Consider the following 26,860-nt stretch of genomic DNA (forward strand, 5'->3'; position numbering starts at 1 on the left):
AAAAAAACACAGTCCTTTTAGAAAGTCTTCAGACCGCTTCACCTTTAACACTCGTGTTACAGGTTTCTTTTTAAATGTAACGGTAACATTAAAACTAACATTTCTGCCAGTGAAGCCTCAAGAACTACGTTTTATGTAAATTTACCAAAAATGACAAAGTGAAATTCAGGCTTTTTACAGAAATACTTAAATGTTAACACTGGTAAATGCCAGCTGTGACGTGTCTAATAAAGTCTGTCTGTCTGTCTGGTCTAAGGCATGTAGACTCACAGAGCGAGGAATCTAACCCACAACATTCCAAATGAAAGACGACTCACTGTACCACTGAGCCACCATCGTCTGTTGTGCAGTTGTGGTAGATGATATTTACAGAGCTACACAGTTCTGAATTGGTCTGAATACTTAATATATAAAGCAAAAATGAACAATGTCAGATTTTGATTGTTAATAAAAGAGCAAAAATGTCAGTGGAGACATGTTCTCTTTGTCATCATGGATTAGTTGTGGATTAGTTGTCTACTAACCGCAGAGTAAAAACAATAATCTCTGATTGTATATTTTAGACAGAATTGTGTTAATCAGTCTCAATGATTCCATTTACCTTCCATTGGTAATGTAGGAGGGAGGCAGATAAAAAAAGGCAAGAAAACATAAAGATGTTTAGTATTTGCACGTTAATAACTCTTAGTTCATGATAATCATGCAGCAAACGTTGGCTTATCAACATGTCCGGCATGCAACAGTAAGGTAAACTGAGCAGGATGTCATCCGTCATCTTTGCAACTCTGCATTAAACAATACTCAATCCTACTCAGTCCACCAAGTGAAGAGAGTTCTGGATTATCGACGACTTGTCGTTGATCGAAGCGTCCGAGTGGCCCGTAGGCAAACGGCTCACACGGTCATGTGACTGACATGAGACCTAATAGTAACCGCGTTCAGACGATCTGACGTGCACGGCTACTTTGTCTGTTCACACAAAAATAACAAGAGCAGGCAGGAGGGAGGAAGGACACAAAGAAAACAAAGTAACAAAAGGACACTGTGCACTCTGTATGTCCGGCTTCCCATGCAGGTCGGCATCCTTGTAAAGTACCGTACGCTCATTCACATGCTTGGCTGGCTTTTAGCGCCAGAGCCATGCAGAGGGGAGGTTGCAGCGAACACAGGCAGGCATCAACTGGGCATCAGCCGGGAGCCGTCGATGCGATCCAGGGCATGTGAGCGGAGCGGAGCGGAGCGGGGAACAGACGCAGCGTGGACGGGACCGTAATCGGCAGAGTGGTCTCATCAGTCTGCTCCGCTCACATGCTCTGACACAAACCGGCTCAGAGTGGGTAAAAAAAACCTGGGAATGGAGGGAGTGTACGTTTGTGTTTGTGTTATAAAAATGTGACTATGTTTAGGCTGCAGGGGAAAAGCTATGCAGCCAGTTGTGTTAATAATAATAATAATAATAATAATAATAATAATAAAAAACACTTTTATTTGCCTTGCTCGGTGGCAGCTGTGTTTGTATAACGGAGGTCAGGTGAGTGTCACTTTAAACGGCTCCTGGGGGAAAAAGGTTGGCTTGAACATCAGGTGACACTGAAGCGTCAGGACCTGTGCTTCACTCGTGCTTCACTCGCGCTCTCCATTTGCATGTTTGTGTGTTTATGCGACGAGCCGTCATCAGTGTGCAGGCAGCAGGCAACAGGTGGAGGGGTTCAAGCAGCTGAGGCTACATGTCCGACTCCAACCCGATTCTTACAGACGTACCTTCCTGTGCCATTGCGGCTGTGCTGGTGGTAGCAGCAGGGCTGGTATGCTGCCGTCCCACTATTGGACAGAGAGCGATTCAATGTGGCACCACTGACTGAAACCTGAATACTTTATGTTTCTTGAAGTTAACTTTAGAGGCCGTGCAGAGCCAGTGTCACCCAATAAGTGAAGCAACAGACGGCAGACTTCTCAGCACCATAATACTACTCTTAATCTCATTCCCATGGAGATGACTTGATATGCACTGGCTACAGTGATATGTAAAGCCATTGAGAGGTTGTCTCAATGGCTGTCCACTTTCTTCAGTGTATATTGGTCTTGACTGGAGAAAGCACTCATCCACGAATGCTGCTTTACTTACATACAAAGCATATAAACACAGGACCAACAGCATCAATGCATTAGCCGGCCAGAGCAACGTCCAGCCCACAAAGTGAGTGTTCGGTCAAAACAAGAGCGCCGTGTTTCTGCTTACAGCGAGGAGATCCAAGCCAAAGCTCTCAAGTGTGGAATCAAAACTAGAGCAAAGATACTATTGTGTACTCGGACTTCAAAGAAGAACAAAACGTAGCAGAGATTAATTTGGCTTCTCAGAGAAATCACAAATGAAAAAGGACATTTAATTATATTTGTTAAACTTCAGTCAAACACTAGGGCCACATTGAGAAAAAAATTATTCACAGTCTAGAGAATAAAGTCGTAAATTTAAGAGAATAGCATTTCGTGGAAGTGTACTTTAGAATAGGTTAACAACAAGGAGATACTTAATCTTTTGGCACATCAGCATCACACTGTCATAAGTATCAGGCAGACTTGGAGAATAGCTGGAACTGGTCCACTGCAGGGTGGATGGGTGGATGCACCAGCGTATTGTATTTCTCAAGTAACAATGCGACTGATAATTAAGATTTTGGGTCCAGAAGGAGTCGAGGTCCGGCGAGTACACCTGGAGAGACCCCAACGCCTTATGGCGTATGGATTCATATAATAAACCAGAGAAGCCACAAAACCCCTCTGAATGGCCCGCTGATGCATCCACCGATCACCCTGCAGTCGACCAGTTCCAGCTATTTCCCTCTCCACAAAAGCAGCGATTTCCTCCAAGTCCGCCTGGTTCTTTCTGCAGAAAAGATGCGATTTCTTGCTCTCCTCTTCTAAAACGACAGGTTAGAATATTACGACGTTATTCTCGTTAATCTATGTAAATTAAGACTTCTTTCTCGAGGTTTGTGAATTTTTTTTTTTTTTTTATCAATGTGGTCCTAATAACTTCCTGGAAGTACAAGAACTGGTACATGATTTAAGCTGAAGCTCACCTGAAAAGTTCCTGGACACCAGCATTGTGGTGAGGATGGCTCCCTGGAAAGACACAGAAGTGATATTATAAACATTACAAGGATTTTGAATGAGTGTATTTCTTATTTCTTTAGGACCCTGTCAGGACCAGTAGTTCTCATAGGGACCAAAACCTGCACCTAATGAGGCAGAACGTCATTTCTGAGGAACTGGTTAAGTTTAAGGCTAATATTTGAATTGTGGTTGTGAGGGGTTAGAGAATGCATTATATCTCTGAGGTGTCCTCACTAAGATGTAAAAACAAGTTGTGTGTGTGTGTGTGTCCACTCACCTTGAGTTTCCTCCTGGCGTTAAACTTGCGGAGACATTCCACAGTCTCTTGACGGTGTATAATGGAGGCCACAGTGGAGCGTTGCTGTGTGCAGAGGAAACAACGTTACAGATGAACCAAACTACAGCGTTGCAACCACGGTAACCACTGCTTTTAATCCTGTATAAGTGATTCTAAACAAGCAGTAGTCCTAATAATACATTTCTAAATTAGGTCACCTGCCCTCAGTGTATAGCTGTGCTTCACCAAATGATCAATGTATCGAGTATTGATTCCAGCGTCAGTCCGATCGATACAAAAGTCCAGGTATCCATCAAAGGCTAGCAGTCTGAGTCAGTCGTGTGCATGTATGTCATGATATGAACACATTGTGAACATGTATTAAATATGCATGTGATTGAATAATTAACAGAGAATAGTAAAACAAATGCCATTCGTTATCCTTTTTGTCACATTAGGTTCTTTGATGGAAAGAAAAAAAGTTGTAGGAAAAATTAATTATCGCTCCAACAGGTATTTCAGTTAAGAAAAAATCCCTCTCAATACTCCAACATGCCAAACTGAGAGATTGAAGGAAGGGAAACATCTTTATTGTCATTATACAACTGAAATTTGGAGGTAAGATGGTGGATTGAGGTTTTAACTAAAAAAAAAAACTCAAGGATATAAAATAAACCTGTTGGATTGTTACTTATCTAGGAGATGTCCATGCATCTGTGTGTAAACCTGATTATATAATTTCATGAAATGTTTGAAAAATTGTGCAAATTAAGGAATGACCATAAAATTATAACTAAAAACGTGCCAGCTTGTTTGGCAAATATGTTAAAATGTAAAATATGGTATGTCCACTACATTATATGACCTAATAAATGAATGTGTTTTATTACAAAGACTCAAATTGTAGTCTTGTGTATAGTATAATGCAGGTATTTCTGTTTTGCTGGAGATTCATTTTAAAACCATATATATATATATATACACGAGTGCATAAAAATGGACATTGTTGGTTTGAATCTGTTGTAAAAGAATTGAAACAGTATTTCAGATGCTGTAAAACTTGACAATGACGAGTGAGACTTACGCAGACCCAGGGGTGCTTGATGGCCTGGTCGGCAGTGATCCTCTTGGCAGGATTAATGGTTAACATCTGATTGATCAGATTCTTGGCCTCGGGCGTCACCGTGTCCCACTCGGGAGAGGGAAACTGAAAGAGAGGGAGGAATGTGAAGAAGGACAGACATTTTAACACACGCGTGTGTGAGCTACAGAGAGGAGTTTTATTTTAACACTGAATCTACATTTTTATAAACTTATATATTTAATTTTGTTCATTAACAGTTTTGCAAACGTGAAACAAAATGGTCTTTTAAAAATCAAATCACCTTTCTTTATTTATTATAAAAACATCCACACTAACACCATCTCTACACTACACAGACACTTTTCTAATTTATAATTATTTAATTTAGTACGATTGATTATAATATAATCATTTTGATAATATTAAAGGTCCAGTGTAAAAAAAAAACAACCTATTGACAGAAATAGAAATAGGAGAAAATATAAATTATTCTTAAAGTGACACAATGGATTAATGTCTCCAAGATTATTTTAATGCGCCATCAACTCACAACAGGGTGAATGTCACCTCTGTCGAAGCCTGAGCACGTCTGCAACACCTGCACTGAGGCAGCACAAAACACAACAACTGAAGAGGGTCCAAGAGAATAAGAGGCTGGAGGAGGGAGAATATTGAGAGATACTGGTCCTGTTACTGTTGGACTAGTAAGTGAAAATAGTTTGTAAACAGCATTTGATCCTGCTGGTGTGTCAGGCCGTGTTATTCGAGTCATCTTATTCATACGAGCACTATGAGCACAGTTTTTATTTCTTATAAATTGAAATATAAAACGATGTAATAATATTGTCTAAAAGCCTACATCATAGACTACTGTACCTGGTGTGAAGACTTCACCAGTCACAATCACAATCACCTGATAGTAGGAGTTGTTGTTTTTCATTTCCCCAGAATGAGCCTTTTATATTGATCTCAGAAACCAGGACAGCTCTAACCTTAGTGTTATCTTTATTTAGCTTTAGCTTTAGAACACAGAAGCAGAATTATGCAGAATGGGGCAAATTCAATATGTATAATATACATACTGTATATGGCAGGAAAATATTGAATCATTCATTCAAAAGCTGGAGGGTGAGTGAGTGAAATGTGGAGCTCAGTATTAGTCACAGTCAGTCTCTCACCTTCATTCAAGCAACAAACACTTAACCACTAAAAGTCAAAGCACCTCTGGTCGACTCATGTAAACTTCAAACGCGTGTCAGCTGTCGATTTAGTGACAAAAAACACGAGGAGATACTCAAGGTATCAGTCCCACAAAGATGATATGGAAGAAATGCACATTATTACAAGAGCTTGTCACAGTCGCTTCATATCACTGTTCATATTATGCACATTCATTAGATGCGGTTGCTTCCAATTATGGAAATTAGTATGGGTATTAAATTCCTATCTCCCAGAGGACGATGACAACATCTGATAAATAGTGTTTCACTTTTATTGTCTACAGCGTTGAAGATTAAACTGTGCAAGAACAAGAAATAGCAATTTTAAGTTATCATTTCATTCTGGATTATTTGCTGAAAATGATGCGTCGTCTCAAGCCGAGGTTTATGATTCATGTGGAAGTTATTAAAAAACAGGAGAAAAAAAAGTGGATTCCATTTCAGGTGGAGCTTTTCTAATAGACTCTGTCAACCAGTTAGGGAATATGAGCGGCACATATGAGCTCCATAAAACAAGCACACTCATTAAAGCTGCACTGATCAATATTTCCATATTAATAATAGATCCCATAACTCAAGAAATCCTCACGGGGCGTGTGTATAGTACACCGGTGGCAGGGTGAGCCCAGCCTTTATTTGGAGTTTTCCCTTTCTTCCTTTTACGCCAAAGATGGTAGTTTGACATCAATCAGAAGACCAAAGAAGGGTTCAAAAACAAAAATGCTGTTAAACATGAGCAGAAGTGCAGTGTGTAAGATCCAGTGACTGAGACGTCAACACAGGCTTTTATATGGATATAAAATATCAAAGGTGTTGCTCGTCATGACAGAACCTCGGCAAACCCCGGATATGAGCGGGTGAACACAGCGCAGCGATGAGCACACTGAGCAGTTTCTGTAGCACACATCAGATGAGCATCTGCTCAGTGGTCAAGAACACGACCACACAACAACGCTGGAGTACTCGCAGATAAGAACGTGCCTGCCAACACGTCCACACTTCAGTTTCACACGTGACGTGAAGAGGCTAGAAATTCATACTCGTGCTGTTTATCATCTAACAGGGTGTGTATGTTCAGAGACGACGTCGGGCGACTGCAGCCTCAGCTCCCTGTCAAAGATTCTGCACACTAAACCTGTAGATCCAGGGCTCCAGACTAACTTTGTGTCCCCAGACTGAAAATGTAGGGGTGCACACTGTAAATTGCCTTTATTTTCCTCTAATGTTCACTGTATTTCTGATATTTACTGTAGTTAATGCAGAAATTACAAGGTGCCCAAATAAAAATGTGTCCTATTCAAATTGGCGTGTACACCAGTGAGTTTATGTGTCTGACGGTGCAGAGCTCCTCCTTTTCACTCATCGCCTTTCTCTACGCTGTGTCTATGTTAGCTCGTCCTGTATTATGTTTCCACTTCTTCCTCTTCTTCTTCTTCTTTTTGCCACGGTTGTCATTCGACGTGACGAATGACAAGATGTTCTCCACATCAAAAACTCCTTACATGGACATCCTGGGGTGTGTGTTTATAGGTCACATATTCAGGCTTTAACAAATGTTTTTTTTTGTGTTGTTGTATCAAAGTTATAAAGTTGGTTGCAAAAAAACAGTGTTTTCTTTCTTAACTTTCCAATAACAATGCCGGCATATTCTCCCTCATGGCCACGTACAGATCATGTGATCAAACACAGGGAAAGCTAAGAAACTCACGTCATATGCACCGGCCTTGATTTGTTGATATAGTTTGTGTTGGTCCTCGTCCCAGAAGGGAGGGTAGCCCACCAACAAGATGTACAGGATCACACCTGAGACACACACACACACACAATATGAATACACTTGAATACACACAAATGTCCACAAAAAAAAAAGTGTGTCTCACTGACCACATGCCCATATGTCCACTGGCTTGCCGTACGGGTCCTTTCTCAACACCTCTGGGGACAGATATCCTGGAGTCCCCGCAAAACCTGTAACAAATACAAACACTTTTAAATTGCTCAGAGAGTTTCCAACAGACAAACATTTGTTTACTCTCCATGTCTTTCTCTGGTTCTGTCTCCTTCAGTGATTTCCTAGTTGTAGGCAGTGTTGTAAAGTAACAAAGTATTTGTACTTTGTTACTTTACTTAAGTACAAACTGTATGTATATGTCTAGCAACTTTTACTATTACTTTTAAAACTTAAAAGTACAGTAAGAGTCATATACTTTGTCATACTACTTAAGTAGTATTATAAAAAGTGACTTCAACTTCTACCAAAGTCATTTTCTGGTAAGATACTTGTACTTTTACTCAAGTATCCCTTTAAGGTACTGTATACAATGTGGAACGAGGACAGCTTTTTTGATTAAAATGCAAAGTATTTTTGAAGTTTTATTATTAATAGTATTGTATTTGTGGTATTTATTTCTTCTTGGGAAACTTATTTTTGTTCTATGGTTTAAATATACTCTGTGTACTGACCTACTTAGGCAGGTAAAGAAGACAATGACAAACTACACTTTGTGCTCAGTGTAAGTAGAGAAACTGTAGTTACCATTTTACACGTCTTTAAAATGACACGGTTGTAACTAGCTTGCTACTAATGTAATACTACTGAGGGAAACACACGAGCAATTCAGTGAAAGTTGAGCACATTGTGAGGAGAGAGTGATTCCTCACCAAACCAGGCCTGTTGGTCTCCCTGGACCTCGATGGCGAGACCGAAGTCTGCAAGCTTCACCGCTGCTCCCTTCATCTTACTGGCCAGGAGCAGATTCTCTGGCTGCAACTCACACATAATGAGCTCTTCAGGACGTTTGTTGTGACAGACGTATTCATATTTCATTTTTAAGCCACATCGCAAAGTCATAGCGGTGTGACAGTGTCGTTATTGCTCACACAGTCGTTGAGAAGTCACGAGAGGTCAAACATAAGAAGAATATTAACTCTGAATCACTTTCCTTCACTGCTTCCTCCCTTCTTTATCTTTTATAATCACTTGTATGTAACTGAGGAGAAGAAATTGAGGAAACATGAGAGGTCAAGTGTAAGCTGATGAGGTCACTCACTGATTATAGTCACACAGCTGTTTAAGATTTGCTTGTTTAAGGGTTTTGTTTTTTTTAAGGCATAACAGTGCATTTGAACTCTCTTTCTGTGTGTGTGTGTGTGTGTGTGTGTGTGTGTGTGTGTGTGTGTGTGTGTGTGTGTGTGTGTGTGTATGTGTGCACGTCTTAAATAACAATAAGCTGTTTGGACCAATTGTGCAAAAAAAAACTATCTCTGAGGACATTTTGTCCTCATTGCCTTCTTGTATTTGTTACCTATTCTTATTAAACTTGTCAGGACCAGAAGTTCTCATAAAGACCAAAACCTGGTCCCCCAGGAACTGGTTAAAGGCTTAGCTTTGAATTGTGGTTAGGTTAAGGTTAGGGTTAGGCATTAAGTTGTTATGGTTAAGGTTAGGGTCAAGTAAGTTGTACTTCTGGTTAAGGTTTTAGTAAAAGTCTGTAATTGTCCTGAAACTAGACAGATGTGTTTGTAAATGTGCTACATGTACAAATATAAAGGGTTAGGGTGAAACAGAGTTTATTACAATTACTCTGTGCGAGTGTGTGTGTGTGTGTGTGTGTGTGTGTGTGTGTGTGTGTGTGTGTGTGTGTGTGTGTGTCTTAAGGGCCAAATTCATTGCAGTGACAGCCGTCCACATGACCTCAAATGCAGACAGAGCATGATGCTTGTTCTAACTGTCTGTGCGCTCTTATCTGTCAGTCTCTCTCTCCTCATCTGGTTCATCATCAGCATCCCTCTCTTTTTTCCCCCCTCTTCCACTCAGACAGAGGTGAAACAAGAACAGAGAGAGTGACAGAAAAAGAGAGAGAGAGAGAAAGGAAAGGGCAGAATGGAATGAGGACAGAGAGCTGGAAGAAAAGGCAACAAAAGGACCAGAGAAAGACAGATAGAGATAGATAGATGGGAGGTGGCATAATGAGTCCCTACGCTGGTACTGCAGCAGCGGGGTGACCTCACCCTACAGTTACCATGGCGACCCAGCTTGCCACCAGCCAAGAGCACTAAACGTGTGAGTGTGTGAGTGTGTGTGTGTGTGTGTGTGTGTGTGTGTGTGTGTGTGGCACACTTGTTGGCATTATTAGGATGTGAATGGCTACAATACAGATGATGTCACACAGAGAGTTGCCAACAGGAAATCTTTAAAATACTTTCTTATTTTCCTTGTCTGATGTTTGATTGTTTGAGATGTCTCTGGACATATCTGACGTCCATGATATTAACTGTATTGAGCAGGTATTTTACAGCTTATATGATTCCACAAATTTTGAGTTTGTGGCTTTAGAGGAAAAAAAAACTTTAGAGGATGGCTTACAATAGATTTTTCAATATATACAAAAAATTTTTTTTTTTTAGATTTTAATTCGTCAAATGAAGCTCTTCAAACAGGGTGAAATGTCACACCTGATTAATTATCCACAGGACCTCGGTACTTAGGCTGAACAATTAAGACTAAATATCTCACTGTGTATAAATTGTAATTACTATTTGAGTTGTGATATCATTTTTTAAATCAAGCTTCAATTCAATATTTACGACGGTACAGACTTAAAATGAGACGGACCATTACGACATGGGATACCTTAGCAAACATTAGCTTCTATACTTATACTCGTATAGTACATAGTATACGTACTATACTTAATATATGGACTGTAACATTTAGGTATTACATTTTTTTAATTGGTATAAAACACTGAACCATTAAAAATCTGGAATGTTTAAAAAAGCACAGATATTTAAAAAATATTTATCTGTATTTAAAACATTTTAACCGTCTCGCTAGCAGGTCAATAAAGCTTAAAGAGTTAATAAAAGATATGCAAATATGCTAAAATGTGCACATCAACATGTGGTTAATTATGGTAATTTCACAGCGAATCAGCGTCTTTATCACCAGAGAGGAGAGAATTGGAAAAACCCTGTACATAATTTTTGGCCTGTTTTAGGACATTGAGACAAAACCTCAAACAAAAGGTTATTTTAAATATGTTTTATACTGTTTAACATGCAAAATCTGGTGTTCAAGTACAACTGCAGTGTTTTTTCTCAATAAAACTTTTTGTTTTTCTTCATTTTAAATTATGAATACACTATTTTTACATGCAGTAAATTGTAAAAAACTGCCAGATATTGGAAGTTATTCTGAAAAAATGGGCAAAAGCACTTAGTCACAGGACATTTTCTGGCTCTTTTATGGTTAAAATAAGCAAAAAAAAAGTCCAGACGGACATTTTGAGGCTTAGGTGTTAAAGGGTTAAAACATAAACCTCACAAAAAAAAAACTGATCGTAAAATCACCCTTAAAAGAACTTGAACTATTATATTTAGAAAATCTGCACTTGGTATCATGAGCACAGGTAAAATAATGTAAATTGACCATATTATAAAAAAGGTCAGAGTGCTGTTTTCACGCGGGGTGAACAATCTCACTGCGAGGGGAAATCGTCAGCGGCCCTCGTCTCACCTACAGACCCGCTATAAATAGCAGCTGGTCTGCTTTCGTCATTCCCCAGCACTGGAGGGGAGGGAAGGGAGAGGAAAAAGAGGGGACAGATGAAAGAAGGGGGGGGCTATAGATGTAGAGATAAGGAGGGAGGAGCAGGCAGGTGTTGGGTGGGATGACGCTCATCTCTTAAGTCGCCGTGAACGTCACCGTGTGACGTCTGTGCGAGCGCGTCGTCGTGCGTCTTAAGACCCCGTCGTCTTTTTCCACCGATGCCTTTCATCTGCTTTTACAACATCATGTTTTATCTATGCCAAAAATAACCTTTTTTTTTCTCTTCTTCTTCTTCTTTTTAAACCAACCTAGTATTTCAGAAAACGTGGTAGGCCACTGTGTGATCGCCATCGCTCACCTTGAGGTCTCTGTGCACAATGTCATGCTGGTGGATGTGACTGACGCTCTCCAGGATCTGATTGATGCAGTGGCTGCAGGAGACAGAGACGGATGAGAAACAGAGGAGGGACACAGTCATCAGTCACGTCCACATAATATCTACATGACAATGGAGTAAAGGAGGAGAGCTCGATACCACTTTCCCCTTCTCCAATACGGACATCGCAGCCTGGATTATCTGCTGATATTGGTCACAAAAGCTGTCAATAATAAGATCCATACGTGTTCTTTTATTTTAAAATAAGTCCAGTTTAACTGATAAATACTGCAGTGTGACAGACGTGTGATGAGGAGTAAAGAGAACAGATTTGAAACTTAAAGGCTTGGATGTTTTTAGGAAAATGCTGGATGACTTGGAGGCAGACTCATCTGTCTGTAGATGTTCTCTCTCTCATGTACGAGGTTTTTATGATTATGATTGAAATGTGCTGCTGACTGTTTCTCTGTAACCTTGTTGTACTTTGATTGTAACCGTGCTGCTGCCTGTGTTCACCAGGACACACCTGAAAAGGACATCTTTAATCTCAATGTGGGTTTTTTTCCCCGGTTAAATAAAGGTTAAATAAAAAGGTGCAGCCTTCATTCACATTCTGGTCAAATGTGGCTGCGGATGCCGTCTCTCCTTACAGCCCTTTTCTTGTGCTAAAAATGAAGATTCACCATAAATTAACCATAAACTGTCATTAACATGTCATTTATGGTTAATGGACTGGATCTAATTTTAGTTTTTAACATTTTCTGACGTCCAATTCGGTCATTTTTTGAGCAGCATTAAAACGACATAGATTCTCAGTATCAGAAGGCCGCTTCCCTAAAAGGAAGAAAACCTGCTAAATATGATCTGTTGTGTTCTCAAAAACATCCTCCTATATTAAAACTCTTTTATTCTGAAGTTTGACGCGTTATTTTTTTTATTTATATAGTGTGTGTGTGTGTGTGTGTGTGAGAGTATTTGCTGCCTTTTTGGGGTCTTTTCAGGCATAAAAACTGACATTGGTTCTCATGGAGACCAAAAACTGCTCCATTTCTGAGGAACTGGTTGCGTTTAGGGCTCAGATTTAAATTGTGGTTTGGTGACGGTTAGGGATAAAGCTTTGGCGAGGTTGTCCAAATGAATAAAAGTCAGTACAGTGTCCTCAGAAGAATAGCTGCGTGTATGTGTGTGTGTGTTGATGCAGGTTTGGGGGAATCTTACATAAGCCTGTCCTGAGCTTGCATATCAGTAATTTAGCTGGTCTGGTGCACAGTTAAAATCACTATTATTTCTTTTAAATTAAATTGAGCCTGACACAGTAAAGGTGAGGCTGGGGTCATCAGCAGGAGGGTGAGCAGAGGCTGATTTTGGGAGACGTGTCATCGCTCTGTCAGGCAGAATCAACAGAAAAGCCCGTGGCATTGTGTCCAAATTAGGACTAAAACTGAACTGCACATCTAATTCTGCTGATCCCCTCTAGCCATAGTTATGCTGGCATTTTACTCACGCTATTTTATCTGCAGCTGAAACAGTGACCATCAGATGACTTTACCCTTGTCCTTACTTCATCATATGGTGGTGACCATGGTTTCTACCCCTAACACAGGCCATAGCCATGCCAAGATATTAACAACCTGCAGTAAAGCAGTCACTCGCTCACCGGCGAGTCTCTCCCTCCTTCTCTCAGTCCTCCACACGCACACACACACGCACGTGAGTAGACATTGAGTACTTTTGGCTCAGGTGTGTTTATATAGTTGGTGAAAATTTAAAAAAAAAGATCAGATTGCCTATAGGTTGTGCTGAAAAAAAAAAGATATAAGACACTTTATATTGGACATTCTTATAGCCTCTGTATAAACTGTATGTTTTAACATAGTAATTGAAAAAAGCAGCCGAAATGCTGTGTGCTAAGGTTCACCTGAGTGTTATACAAATGTGAGTGTTATACAAACTCTACACTTTCTGAGCGGTAGACATTTACATCTGTTTCAAAGATCATTTAAGCATTAAAAGGAAAATCTATCACTATCAACAGTTTCAGTTAAAATAAAGTAAGGCTTATGTTAAGCCTGGGGAACCGAACCGAGTTAAGATGTACAACCTAGTGTTAAAATGTTGAATTTTAATGTAATCTGTCATTTTTTATTTATTCTTGTTTTGCCAAAATATGTTAAATGGGCTATTAAACAATTCTATATTTTTTTGTTAAAAAGGATCCAGTTGGTTGTCTGTTTTAAGAAACACTTATTTTGACACTGAATTTAAAAACGGCACATTGTATGTGTGTATGAATGTGAATATTTGCATTGCAAGTCAATTTGTGCGCCCTTAGATTTTCTAAAATTAAGTTAATAAGTTAATAAATAAATAAAGTTCAGTTAGGGACCACTGTGCTCCGAGTAAAAAAAGTCAGTCCCTAAGCAGTCCCACGTATCAGAACACATTTTAAATAACCTCAATAATCTCAATCTATCTATGAAACAGATAAGTTTGCACAATCAGAAAATGTGCTACACTGCAAAAACATATTCAAAATGAGGGTTCAGGCCTTAGGACAGCTTTGACATAATTTATTAATGAGATTAAACTTAAAACCGCTCAGTCACATGGTCAAAGGGAAGAGACGGGTGGAAGCATTTCTCTTCTGTAGCCAAAGCACAAAGTACATCAACACACATTTAATCAGCAAAACATGTTGTACTTTCATAACTTTTTCTGCTTCGCTACCAAAAAGCCTGCATCAGATTATAAGTAGAACACACACACACACACACACAAGAACACGACGACATACTGTACCTGGCATCAGCCTCGCTGTAATACTCTCTGGCAACAATGTCTTCAAACAGCTCTCCTCCAGTGACACTGACAGCAACGAAAGAGAAATATTGTTATTTTTTACTAAATCCAAAAGGAAAAGAATAAATCACACTAAAAATAATATCATTCTGATATTATGGGTTAAAGGGATTTGTGAGTGGTCCAACAGGTGTCTCCTTTGCTCTTAAACAATTATTGAAGTGGCCACATGTCTGATAATAAGCCTCTGCAGAACTCACTTACATGATAGTTTGACCTCCTCTCTTACTTAGCTATAATGTGGTAAACTCTTCCCTTAACAGTCTGACACCGTTGAATGGACTCGCACAATTAATTGTATAAAATGCTAAAAAAAAAAAAAACAACTGATACTATTTTCATTAAATCGTTAGCGATAACTCACAGAAACTTTTCTTTACATGAAGCACTTGGTGTTGCATTTTATAAATGGATTGTAGCATGGAGAATTTAAATAATATGTTTATATTTTGTACTATATAAAACATATTAAATGTTTTATTGCACGGAGTTGATATCCAGACTCTCATCTTTTTATCTATCCTGCTAATTCATTTCTGTGGCATTTTCCTCTTATGATGCATGATCTTCAAACTGCAAACTTTCTCATATACTAGCCATACTATACTATAATGTACAAATATAAAGAGTAAGGGTAACACAAATTTGAGTATAATTACTGTGTGTGTGTGTGTGTGTGTGTGTGTGTGTGTGTCTGTGTCTGGTATTCCTTATGTTGTGGGGACCTACAGTCACATTATGGAGACAAAATCAAGTCCACATAATGTAAATGACTGCATTTTAAGGAGCAGGTCAGGGTTAGGATTAGGATTAGGCCAGTAATGATTATGGTTAAGGTTAGAGTAATTCTCCAGGAAATGAATGTAAATCAATGTAATGTCCTCTGAAGTCATGGAAACCAGCGTATGTGTGTGTGTGTGTGTGATTTACTCACAGGTCAAAGACAAGGTAATGGAAACCTTCCTCCGAGATGCTGTCATGAAGTCGTACTAGGGAGAAAGACAAAAACAGAGAGAGTGTTAAAAATGACAACTTTGAATGTTAATTATGATGCAGAAGTTTCTGTGTGTGTGTGTGTGTGTGTGTGTGTGTGTGTGTGTGTGTGTGTGTGTGTGTGTGTGTGTGTGTGTGTGTGTGTGTGTGTGTGTGTGTGTATGCGAGTGTGTGGAAGGCAGTGGAGGTTGAAATGACTTGCGCTCTATCACCAGTGTTGCTGCTGTAACACATTACTTTGTGGTTAGGTTTAATTTGAACATGTCACAACAAAAAACCTGATCATAGAAGAAGAAGAAAATACTGATTTCACACAATTTCACCAAAAAAACCTCAGGAAAATAAATAAAACATGATTCAGAAAAGAAAAATATTAAACACAAAATACTACGACACAATCAAGAAATGTTTTTTTTAATATATATTGATACGGGTGATGCCAACGAGACAAGAGATTTAATTTGACTTCATGAATTAAATGCAAGGTGGGAAAAAAATCCAGATTATTATTCAAAACAGTAAATGCAATTTACATCATTAATAATAATAATAATAATAATAATAATAATAATAATAATAATAATAACAATAGATTTTATTTGTATTGCACTTTACATTTGAATAACAAACCTCAAAGTGCTACATTTTTAAAAACAAGACAATAAAATAAATAAAAGAAATAAATTAGCTGTATGCTTTTCTAAAAAGGTAGGTTTTTAGTTCTTTTTTAAAAGCATCCTCCGTCTGTGGAGCTCTGAGGTGGTCAGGAAGGGCATTCCACAGACGGGGAGCGGCAGCTTCGAAAGCTCTGTCCCCCATGGTCTTGACCCGTGTCCTGGGTACGTTACATTACATGTCATTAAGCAGACGCTTTTATCCAAAGCGATTTACAATAAGTGCATTTCAACATTTGGGTACAAACAAGCACTAGTAGTCGAGGTAGACTAGTAGACTACTCGTCTTAGTCGAGGTACAGTTGAAAGAGATGTGTTTTTAGTCTGTGGCAGTAGATGTGGAGGCTTTCTGCTGTCCGCATGTCGATGGGGAGCTTGTTCCACCATTTGGGAGCCAAGACAGTGAACAGTTGTGAGTTCCTCTCAGTGAGGGGGCAGCAAGCCGGTTTGCCCGTGCAGGGCGGAGTGGGCAGGCTCGGGTGTAGGGTCTGATCCTGTCCTGGATGTAGGCTGGACCGGATCCGTTTGTAGCATGGAACGCAAGCACCAGAGTCTTGAAGCGGATGCGAGCTACAGGAAGCCAGTGAAGGGCGTGGAGGAGCGGTGTAGTGTGAGAGAGTGTGGTAAGTTGAAGACCAGTCGAGCTGCTGCATTCTGGATGAGCTGCAGAGGTCGTACGGCACATGCAGGGAGACCAGCCAGGAGGGAGTTGCAGTAGTCCAAGCGTTAGATGACAAGAGCCTGGACCAGAACCTGGGCCGCCTTCTGGGTTAGAAGAACTCATATCCTTCTGATGTTGTGCAACATGTATCTGCATGATCGAGCTGTTGCAGCAATGTTGGCAGTGAGGGAGAGACGGTCATCAAGTGTCACACCCAGGTTGCCTCACCAGCAGGTAAATAGACGAGTGTCCTGTCTCCTGCAGGCTTGTCCTAAACATCACCTTTCATCCTGAATGTTTTCCACAGAATGTCCACACCCAATGAATGTCAACATTTTCCAGAATGCCTATATGCAAACAACTTAACCACATGTTAATAAATAAAGATCAATGTTGACTGCTTGCAAAGGGACATTAACCCTGGTCTTGAGTGTCAAAGTCAAACACTTTACTTATCTAAGTATTTTGTCTGCTTTCAGGGTTCTCATATCTTGGTTGACATCAAATTCAAGGACTTTTCATGGACTTTCCAGGACCAATTCTCTCAAATTCAAGGACTGAATGTGCTGACACAGCTTAAGATGGGAGTGCAGCTGGTAAGAGCCGCATCACCCATGGTGTCCACTTTTAGTGATTTGCAGGATCTTGGTCAAAGTCAGTCATTGTCATTTCTTTGAGCCAGAGATTTTGGGGTTTTCATCCAGGTGGCAAGAACAAGAAGAAATTTAGTTTCATACTTCATGAGAAACTCATGTGAAGTGCTCATAAGGAATGACAACATGACTTTTTGCATTAACCACGCCCACTTCAAAGTTCTGCCCAGATCATGTGTACAGAACAAGCGGCAAGAAAATAATGACGTCATTCTTTTCTCGTAGCCCTGAGAGAGAGAACATACAGGTCCACGTACATCGAGCAATTCAGGGCACATGAAAGATCGGCGGTGGGAGACGTTTATCTGAATATCAACGTGTCCTTTTTCTTGCACAAAATTCAAGCACATTCAATGACCCATGTCTATTAAGGGCGATTTTCAACAACTTTCAAGGGCTTCAAATTTAAAAGCTTTCAAGGACTTTAAGGACCTGTGGGAACCCTGTGCTTTACATCACATCAGCTACACTGACATGAGGGAAGTACTGATGGGAACATCTACTGTAGTAGCCATTAACTAACCACACACACACACACACACACACACAGAGCACTTAACATAAACTTATACCCCAGTTCCCACAGGTCAAAGAGTTTTTCACCAGTGGTAATGTGTTTAATTAGCATTCACTCAGGGTCAAATGACTCTGCATGTGGGTTTTTAACAGCTTTAGCTCCATTCCCATTTATACAGGAACATAAGACACATGCTTTATTTCTGCCAGTGTGCCATATCTGGTGCAACGCTATGATGCAAATTCCTCTTCCAGCCATTAACATAGCAGTTTTAGTGCTAAATATACATTATTTTATCAATCAGAAATGATAACTTAGGGCTCTGGAGTTTTGTTCCCAGCATGTCAGAACCCACCAGGTGTAAAAGAGGTTATAGTGTTGACCGTCTCCTTGTGACATCAGCTCTTTGGCTTCAGCATTTATGCAAATGTCTGACTGCATGTCATGACCAGGTAACTGTCTGATTTGCCTATGGTCTGAATGAACAATGAGATGAAACATGAATTTCAAACTAGAGAGCTGGAGAGCTGGAATCAGGAAATATACATCAAACAGATTAGACAATTATCTAATTAGTTGTAGATTCATTTAGCAGTTGTTCAGTTTTCAGTGAAATGCTGGTGTTATCATCAGAAGTACATGCCAGGACAGTGACTGTAAACAGCTACACTAGTAAGGACAAAACTTTAATATAAGGAATTATCACTAATTATGTGAATTGGAAGTGAGGTGAAACAAATTGTTAAACAGGAGTTAAGGTGAAAGAGGTCTTTCTTAGAGAAGATCCTGCAGGCTCACCTGAGGTCTGGACTAAGATGGTGACAAAGGTCACACACTGAAGCTTTAAAGTCAATAGAAATGCAAACAGTGTTGACAAATGTATTGTTTTGTCATTTTTGTTTTGTTTGTTTTTTTCAAATGCAGCAGTTTACTGCAAGTAAGGTCCACTGTGCACTTTCTGTATCTGTAAATCTTCTCCCAGACTTGGGTATGAACACAACACGGTTGTTGCTGCTGATCCATAAGTCTGTTGTCTCACAAAGTTGACTCACCTATATTTGGATGTTTGAGCAGACGGCAGATTCTCGCCTCCCGCTCCAATTTCTGGTGATCTGAGGACAGAACAGAGAGAGAGGAACTATTATGATATTTTGGTTTTGCCAGGAGAAACTTATTTATTTATCCACAGACTGCAGGGATTTGTTTCCAGTATCATTTCTTCAATAAAGCTTTTTTTTTTTTTCTAACTTTAAAACACATTATTCAAATGACAAAGAAATGATTTGTATTAATTCTAAATATAAAACATGAATTTCCCACGTGGGATGAAGTATAACCAAACACAAACCCAGAATATGCTTGTGAACAAAATGGAAGGACCTCCCTTTTTTTTTTTTTTTTTTTTTTTTTTAAAGTGCCTTATCTTAAGAAAAAAAACATCTCTCCTGTACTTCTGTAAACATACATTTCACATTGATTGAAATCTACCTCTAATACAAAAATAAATCACATTTCCCCCCATTGTGATTGACAAGGTGCAAATGTAACATTTCATTTTGCAGCTAAATAAAAAGAGGCTCTTTTGTCTAAGCAGTTTTTAAATTGTATTGACGTAAAGACTACAAAAGTCACACACACACACACAGAAATAGATTTCCATTAAAAACAAATCATCTGAAACTGTTAATTCAAATGAATACACCATCGCAGTCTATTTTGCAACCATTTTATTTGTTTTCCATTATTTTAGTTTACTTTGTATATGCAGTGGATTTTACTATAAAATACTTTGAAATGTTAAATGTAATATTTGTAGGTAATTAAATGTTTTTGTACAGATGTGAATGCGTTTCACTACACATTGTACTGTGACTGCATTGACAAAAGCATCTTTAATCGACACAGCGGCCATGTCCTAACTGAAATCAAAAGGGCTTAAACTGAAGGGGACAGAAAAAATATTGTCAATATAAAGATAAAATTGAATAAAGGTGCGACAAAGCAAAGACGAGCTGGGAGGCCGAGGGCTGTCAACTGACAAGAGCTTGCACAAATACGCAGGTATATACTGAACAAACACACACTCACGAGCACAAGCTTTATTCAATTGAAATTAGTCTTGTGGGTCTGGCCTTAATATAATCAGTGTCCAGTTAATGATTCTAATGGCAAGAGAGTGTGTGTGTGTGTGTGTGTGTGTGTGTGTGTGCATTTAGCTGTACATTTAGGACTGACGGATAGGAAGTAGGACTGATACAGACAGATACATTAGATGACATGTCTTAGTGTCAGAGGTAAACTTTATGTTGATGGACTGAGGGGAAGGATGAGCCTCTTTTGTAAAAGCACATGTTTTTTACATGTGTGTGCATCAGGCATAACAGAGAAACACAGTCGCATCTAAAGGCCCTGGTATACTTCTGCACGTGTAGCCCAGAGTTTGGAACCGCGAAGAGCGCGTTGGGTGCGCCGAGACAACTGAATTTCCACCCCACCAGCAGGTGGAGTATTGCGCCCCGCTCACCAAGCAGAAAACAACATTTCAGTCATCAATAAGATGAATAATAATAAGAAGAAGCAGCTATTGATCATCAACTGTATTAACTTTTAAAGATGCTGGTTCCAACTGATGATAATGTGAGGATTAGATGTTTTTTTTTTCTGTCATATGTACTTAACTGAATAGATACAACAAACAAACAATCTAAAAAATAGTAAATTGATCATACCAGGCTGCCAAATTACATTTTAAAAGAAGCACAAATGCCACAGTGAAAACAATGTGGCAAATGTCTACATCGGCGTAATTAGTGCTGAAGTAATTATCTAAATGTCGTGCATCTTTGGAAATGAGAGCTGGAGAGGAGAGTAGAGGCGAGGAGAGGAGAGGAGAGGAGAGGAGAGGAGAGGAGAGGAGAGGAGAGGAGAGGAGAGGAGAGGAGAGGAGAGGAGAGGAGAGGAGAGGAGAGGAGAGGAGAGGAGAGGAGAGGAGAGGAGAGGAGTTGAAACCTGTCACGACAGAGGAAAATATGTAAAGTAAACAAGTTGAACCCTGATGAGTCAGCAGAGGGAAATAATGGTTGCTGATTGATTAGGAAAGTAAACGGTCATCAAGAAATTGTAGGTGAACTTCATGTTTCTGCAGATGTGGCAGGAAACCACTCCCTCACTTTGAGCCGGGGTGGTTAGTTATGGTCAACTGAGATCCCTCACTGGGACACGGTCAAAGGGGAAATTATTCAACTTGTATGTCATCAAGAACCCACCTATGAGGGTGGAGGTAAACCTGAGGTTAGAGAAGGTTTCGGTTCGTTCAAATCCAGAGCCTGGCAGAGGAACTTGCTTCCTCCACAGCAAACACCGAGCAAATGAATCCATGACAACAAGGTGATTATTTAATTTGTGGTCTTCTGTGCAAACAAAGCATTTGCAACATGACAATGAGAAGAATGTGGTCCTGATTGTGACCACAGTCCTTTCATTATTCAGTCCACTGTCATTAAGAAGTTAGAATTTCATTTAAACTGGAATAATTCATTAACCACTTGATTTGTGTGTCATTTTCCTGTACCTCACATGCCACGTTCATTATGATTTATACCAGCAGAGGGTGGACAGCAACCAAACATTAACTTATTTAGCAGAAGAAGAAGTTAAGGACAGTGTGGCTACAGATTAGATTGTGAAATTTAACTCTTATTTTCCTTTAATCTGCTCACACGAGAAGGCCAATCCTCAAGCCTTTATACAGGGTTTTTGACAATTCTCCTTCATATAGTATTTCCATACTTAATGTTCATGATCAGTTAAGGAAAGACACTAACTAGCTGTAAAGTCCCTGTAAAACTCATGACCTCACCACCAACAAGCTCCTGCAAGAACAATACAGTGAGGGATAAAACAGCAGTTTGACCTCACACCTCTGACCCACACAGTAAGCCAATCAGCTGCCGCTTTTATCCTCCAAGTGTCCAAGTACAAACATGAACACACAGGCCTTCAGACCTCACAAACACACACAAGCTCAAATCTCTCCCACACGAGGAAAAAAAAGACATTCCTGAACCTTCTTCTCAGAGTCAAACGGGGCTATTTTGGCTGCTTTTATTCTTAGATTTTGGATCAGCCATTTTTCAATGCGTGCCTTGAGATGTCAGCATTATTATTATGCTTGTGATGGCAGGCAGCTCTGGCAGGCAGCTCTGGCAGGCAGCTCTGGCAGGCAACTGGCTTCTTAAAACACTAGAAGCCCAAGTGAGGAATTTCAATAGGACGATGAGAGAATAAGTGCATGCTTCAGAGGGATGGATTCTAAAGAAAAGATTAGAAACAAGAGAAACTGTTTGAAAGAGGCTGATCAGTGTCATGGAACATGGAGGGTAACTGCAGGCTCTCCATACAACCACACTCTTCCGTAAACCCAGACTTAATGGAATTAAAGTGATTTGAAAATGTGGTGGTGGCGGCCATTCAAACCCATACATGAATGTAGCCCTACAGCCATGTAACCTTGAATAAAAACAGCTCAAACTGGAAGAGAGTGGTCCTAAAAACCTCAACATCAAATTTCATGTATTAGATTTTCATATAGAGGCAGAAATAGTACATTAACCCTTTAACACCTAAGCCTCAAAATGTCTGAAAATGTCCTGTGAGTATTTTTCCAGAATAACTGTCAATATCTGGCAGTTGTTTTTTGTTTTTTTTTTACAGTTTACTGGATGTTAAAATAGTGTATTAACAATTTAAAATGAAGAAAAACCCACATGAACACCAGATTTTGCGTGTTCAATTTTAAATCAAGTACAAAACATATTTAAATTAACATTGAGTTGTTAGTCCAAAATGTACAGGTGCTTTTCCAACTCTCTCCTCTCTGGTGACAAAGACGCTGATTCGCCGCCTTCGTGCAACAGCGCAAGTAAAAGTACCAACTTCTCAGCTTTCAGAAACCCCTGGAATTTTTCCGATAGCACAAACCATTGCATAATAACAGCGATATGCTCTGTGTTAAAGGGTTAAGAAGCTCAGGGTTTCCTCACTAAAATTCCTCAATGCATACAGGAAATACACAGGTTAAATGAAACAAACAAAGCTCGATGAAACCATAAGGAAACAACATGAACATCTCTCTCTCTCTCTCTCTCTCTCTCTCTCTGTGTGCAATAATGCAATTCAACAGAACTACACGTACAAATGACCATAAACCCCTCAAAGAGTAAATCAAATCACAGCACTAATAAACACACAGCCAAATAAAATAAAATGTAAAATAAAATGTAGAGGTGGAAAAAATAGCTCAAGGAATACATTGTTGCCACGACGCGGGAGATCAGATTATGGTATATCTCACACACATATTGCGTTCACAAGGGAATAGTCACCTTTGACCATCAACATCAAAACGTCAACATTTGTCACTCTGACGTTGACCTTTAAGCACCAAAGTGTGATCAGGTCATGAACTGATTACCTGGAGTTGTTACTGAGAGGTCATGTGGACAACACACAAACAGTGACCTTTGACCACCAAATCTGAAGAGATGTCCTCAAATAGTTCTTGACATATTGCTTTCACAATAAAAAGGACAGTACAATAATAACCAAACTAAACTGGGACATCAAACTTCATATTCCAACTTTTCATGAGTGTGCAATGATGATGAGTTTTATTGGACTTATCGCGATATGTCTTTGAATCATTAGTGTCTCCTGTCCTCGGGGAGAGCCTGAGTCAACAAAGACCATGGTTGCCATGTGCTCTTCTCCATCATCTGATTGGAACAAATATGAAGGTCTGCTCCCTCAGCAGAGCTGCATATTAGCATGATTATCCACAACCAATGCACACAACCGCTTCTCCACGACAGGCTGCCCAGTGTTTAGTGTAATGTCATCAACACTGGGCATAAAGGCCATTCAGAGACACAGCATATGCTGACAATAATATATCTCTGTACTATTGTTTTCAAGGTTTAGGATGAAAACAAAGCCTCATGTAGATAATTACAAGAAATTAATCTTCTACTGGTTTCAAAACAAAGTGGTTTGCACTGTTGGTGGAGGTTGAACATGTATGTTTTCCTCCATGTCCAGCATGTTGTCCAGCATGTTGTCCAGTGACAGCTAGATCCTCTCTGGCCTCCCAGCAACATATTTTCATGCCCCGACACATGACTTTTTAAGGAATTAAGTCAGTACTTTGAGCATAAGTATCATATGTTGAGCATTACTTATCATTTTTGACATTTCATACACAAAACCAGTCCAATCAGGTCAAAAAAATAAATAAAAATGCATTTTTCATTTCTCTTACTACTGCCAAGGAAGTAGTCTTTTAGAAGTGGAAATCTAAAAATATCCTCCCATATTACTCACACTGGCTCAACTCACTTACTGAATATATCTCAACAGAACAAATAGCTGCTCTTAAAAAAACAATATATCAGTCTGTAATGAAAGCTGGAGTATATTCATAATAACGCATCTAAACCTCATATACAGTACTCATCAACTAATGGAAGCCACGTACATGACCACAAATCCCCACTATAATAAGCACCAAAGCATACAATATAAAGTATATATATCACTTATATTTGGTCTTTTTCTGTATCTTTCTTTTTCTAAAAAGAAAAACTTTATCTCATTCCTGGGATCAGTGTTTGACGCCACTGGGAAATAGACCAATTAAGGTGTTTGCACATTCCAAGAAAAGGAATAAAGACACGTCGAGTATTATACTGTATGTGTGTCTGAGGATCTGAAAGCTTGTTCAAACACTGGAAGCAGCAAAGGTAAGGTCTCCGTGTCCCTGGGTAAGACGGGTTGAAAGGAAGATCAAGTGATACGAGACGACTGAATGACGGTGTGTCAGAAAACGACATGCGGGCAGAAAGAAAAGCAGACTTTGGGTCAGTGTGGCCCACAGCAGACAAGACTATAAATAGATCCAATCCTCCTCCGGCTTACGTCTCTGAATCACACTGACCTGGCCAGCTCTGCATCGCCAAGCAGACACCAAGACAAAATGAGTCAGAAAGTGAGAGACAGCGACAGGCCGACAGATGGAAGCGTACAAAAAAAATGACGAGGCGAATTCTCTGACGATGATTTCATTTGATTTCTTTCTTTCCATTCCCATCATTTCCTTCTCGTTCAACAAGTGACTCCAGTCTGATGCCTCGTCACTGAGCGAGGTCAGTCCGCTGTCAGTGGGCCAATGCTGAGTCTTACAAAGCAAAAAGGCAACAGTCACAATTTAATGACCTCACCCTGACGGTTTCTGTTTAAAAAGCAACATGATAAATCCAGCTGCATCAATGTATGAGTGAAAGGACTCCACACACACACAACACTGCACAAGTCAGATTACAACTAAATAACAATGTTAATCCCCTGTAAGTGATATACACCACCATTCTTAGCTCTGCATTATAAAGTTATATGGTGAAAGTTGAAAAACTGAGCTAATTGTGGTTTTAAACTTTTTTTTTTATGAACAAAAAAACAACCAAAATCATTTGAAAACCTGAGGCCAAACTGTCACAGTAATAATAATGTAAGTGTATTACACACTGAACATTTGTTATCATCATAATACTGAGGACAATTATATCACAATATATACTGTTATTGATGTATCATCCAGCCCCAGCCACATTTGGAAAGGCAGAACTTTGTCTATGCCATTTTGAATGTGGTTGACAAATGTGTGCTTCCATTCCCAAGCAACAAAACATGGATCCACCACTAGATGCATTATTAGCAGCCACACAATCCAACGACTCATCTCAAGAGAGCTTTTTAGAGGGAAACGTGGCCCAAACTGTACAAGGACTACACCCATAAATAAAGTTTTGTCTTCCTGTTCTCCTTTGAGGTCTAAGCTCCGTGTCTGGTGGTCACTTCCTACATTTTCACAGCTACCAAATAAAAAAGAGCTTTTATTTCCACCTCCTCTGCAGAACACTGTCACACAAGTTGAATTCACTGTGACCGTGTTGCTGCCCCCGGAATTCGCTCTGAGCGCGTCGTGCATGCACATTGTGAAACCCACTGCAGATTAAGTTAAACTTGTGATTATGGGAAGAGGACTTGCTGAGTCATAGTTCTTAAATTTCTATTTTCAAACGAGAGCACAATGGATCCGCGTTTGTGGGCATCTGAGAAGATATTGGAGTGACTCAACTGAAACATGCAGTGACACACTGTGTATCCTTCTTCCCTCTCACTTTCACAATCATGCTCTCTGTTCTGCATCCGTAAGGAAACAGTCTTTGGTTCACGGTGTGTGGCGCAATGGGTGAGTTAAGTTGATCCATTAAAAGGAGCTTGAACAGACCTTAGCAGGCCTCCCCTGACCTGCAGGGAGAGACATTAACAACATGTTGCTGCGCTGCCTTGTGAAAAGAGTCTGCGTCCCCGCCAGGACCCACGACGAGCGTTTAGTTCGAAAAGTTCACTCTGAACAACAGGATAACAAACGCTACTGCAGTTTTACCTCCTTTAAACTTCTGCCTGTGGGGAAAAGGCAGCAGTGGGTTTATGCTCTTCTTTATAATTCAATACTATGGGGGTGTTTCCACTGTGAGCGGAAGAAAGCAGCATCAGCTGGAACACTCTCCAGTAAGAGGAAGGTTATCGAAGAGGAATGAAGTTATTCTGGGGTCCTGACCTTTGACTGAAAGAACTCTGGCACCATAGAGGAAAATAGAAGTTAGCTCCAGCTCCTCAGTCGAGAGGATTCAGTTTTCCATCGACAATAATCAGCTCTTCTGACTACAACACAGTTTTATAAAGCTGATCAATGAATAAGTCTATCATGAGAAAATTAGAACAGAACCATTTTAATTATAATAATTCTGTGGCTAAAAAAGGT

The 26,860-nt window shown here is 39.7% G+C and overlaps 1 protein-coding gene across 1 annotated transcript in view; it reads right to left on the minus strand.

The window, feature by feature from the left end:
* Nucleotides 1-26,860, minus strand: part of camk2g2 (calcium/calmodulin-dependent protein kinase (CaM kinase) II gamma 2) — a 56,416-nt gene that overhangs the window by 13,897 nt on the left and 15,659 nt on the right. The window contains exons 3-14 of the mRNA XM_058651224.1: nucleotides 19,032-19,091; nucleotides 15,416-15,470; nucleotides 14,422-14,487; nucleotides 11,605-11,677; nucleotides 8,357-8,459; nucleotides 7,580-7,663; nucleotides 7,404-7,498; nucleotides 4,476-4,598; nucleotides 3,392-3,475; nucleotides 3,081-3,123; nucleotides 1,728-1,821; nucleotides 1,483-1,492 (exon numbers count right to left, since the gene is read on the minus strand). Coding sequence (XP_058507207.1) covers nucleotides 1,483-1,492; nucleotides 1,728-1,821; nucleotides 3,081-3,123; nucleotides 3,392-3,475; nucleotides 4,476-4,598; nucleotides 7,404-7,498; nucleotides 7,580-7,663; nucleotides 8,357-8,459; nucleotides 11,605-11,677; nucleotides 14,422-14,487; nucleotides 15,416-15,470; nucleotides 19,032-19,091 — 890 coding nt within the window. The remainder of the gene's footprint in view (nucleotides 1-1,482; nucleotides 1,493-1,727; nucleotides 1,822-3,080; nucleotides 3,124-3,391; nucleotides 3,476-4,475; nucleotides 4,599-7,403; nucleotides 7,499-7,579; nucleotides 7,664-8,356; nucleotides 8,460-11,604; nucleotides 11,678-14,421; nucleotides 14,488-15,415; nucleotides 15,471-19,031; nucleotides 19,092-26,860) is intronic.

The sequence above is a fragment of the Solea solea genome, chromosome 15 (assembly GCF_958295425.1).
Source record: "Solea solea chromosome 15, fSolSol10.1, whole genome shotgun sequence".
NCBI classification, from domain to species: Eukaryota; Metazoa; Chordata; class Actinopteri; order Pleuronectiformes; family Soleidae; genus Solea; species Solea solea.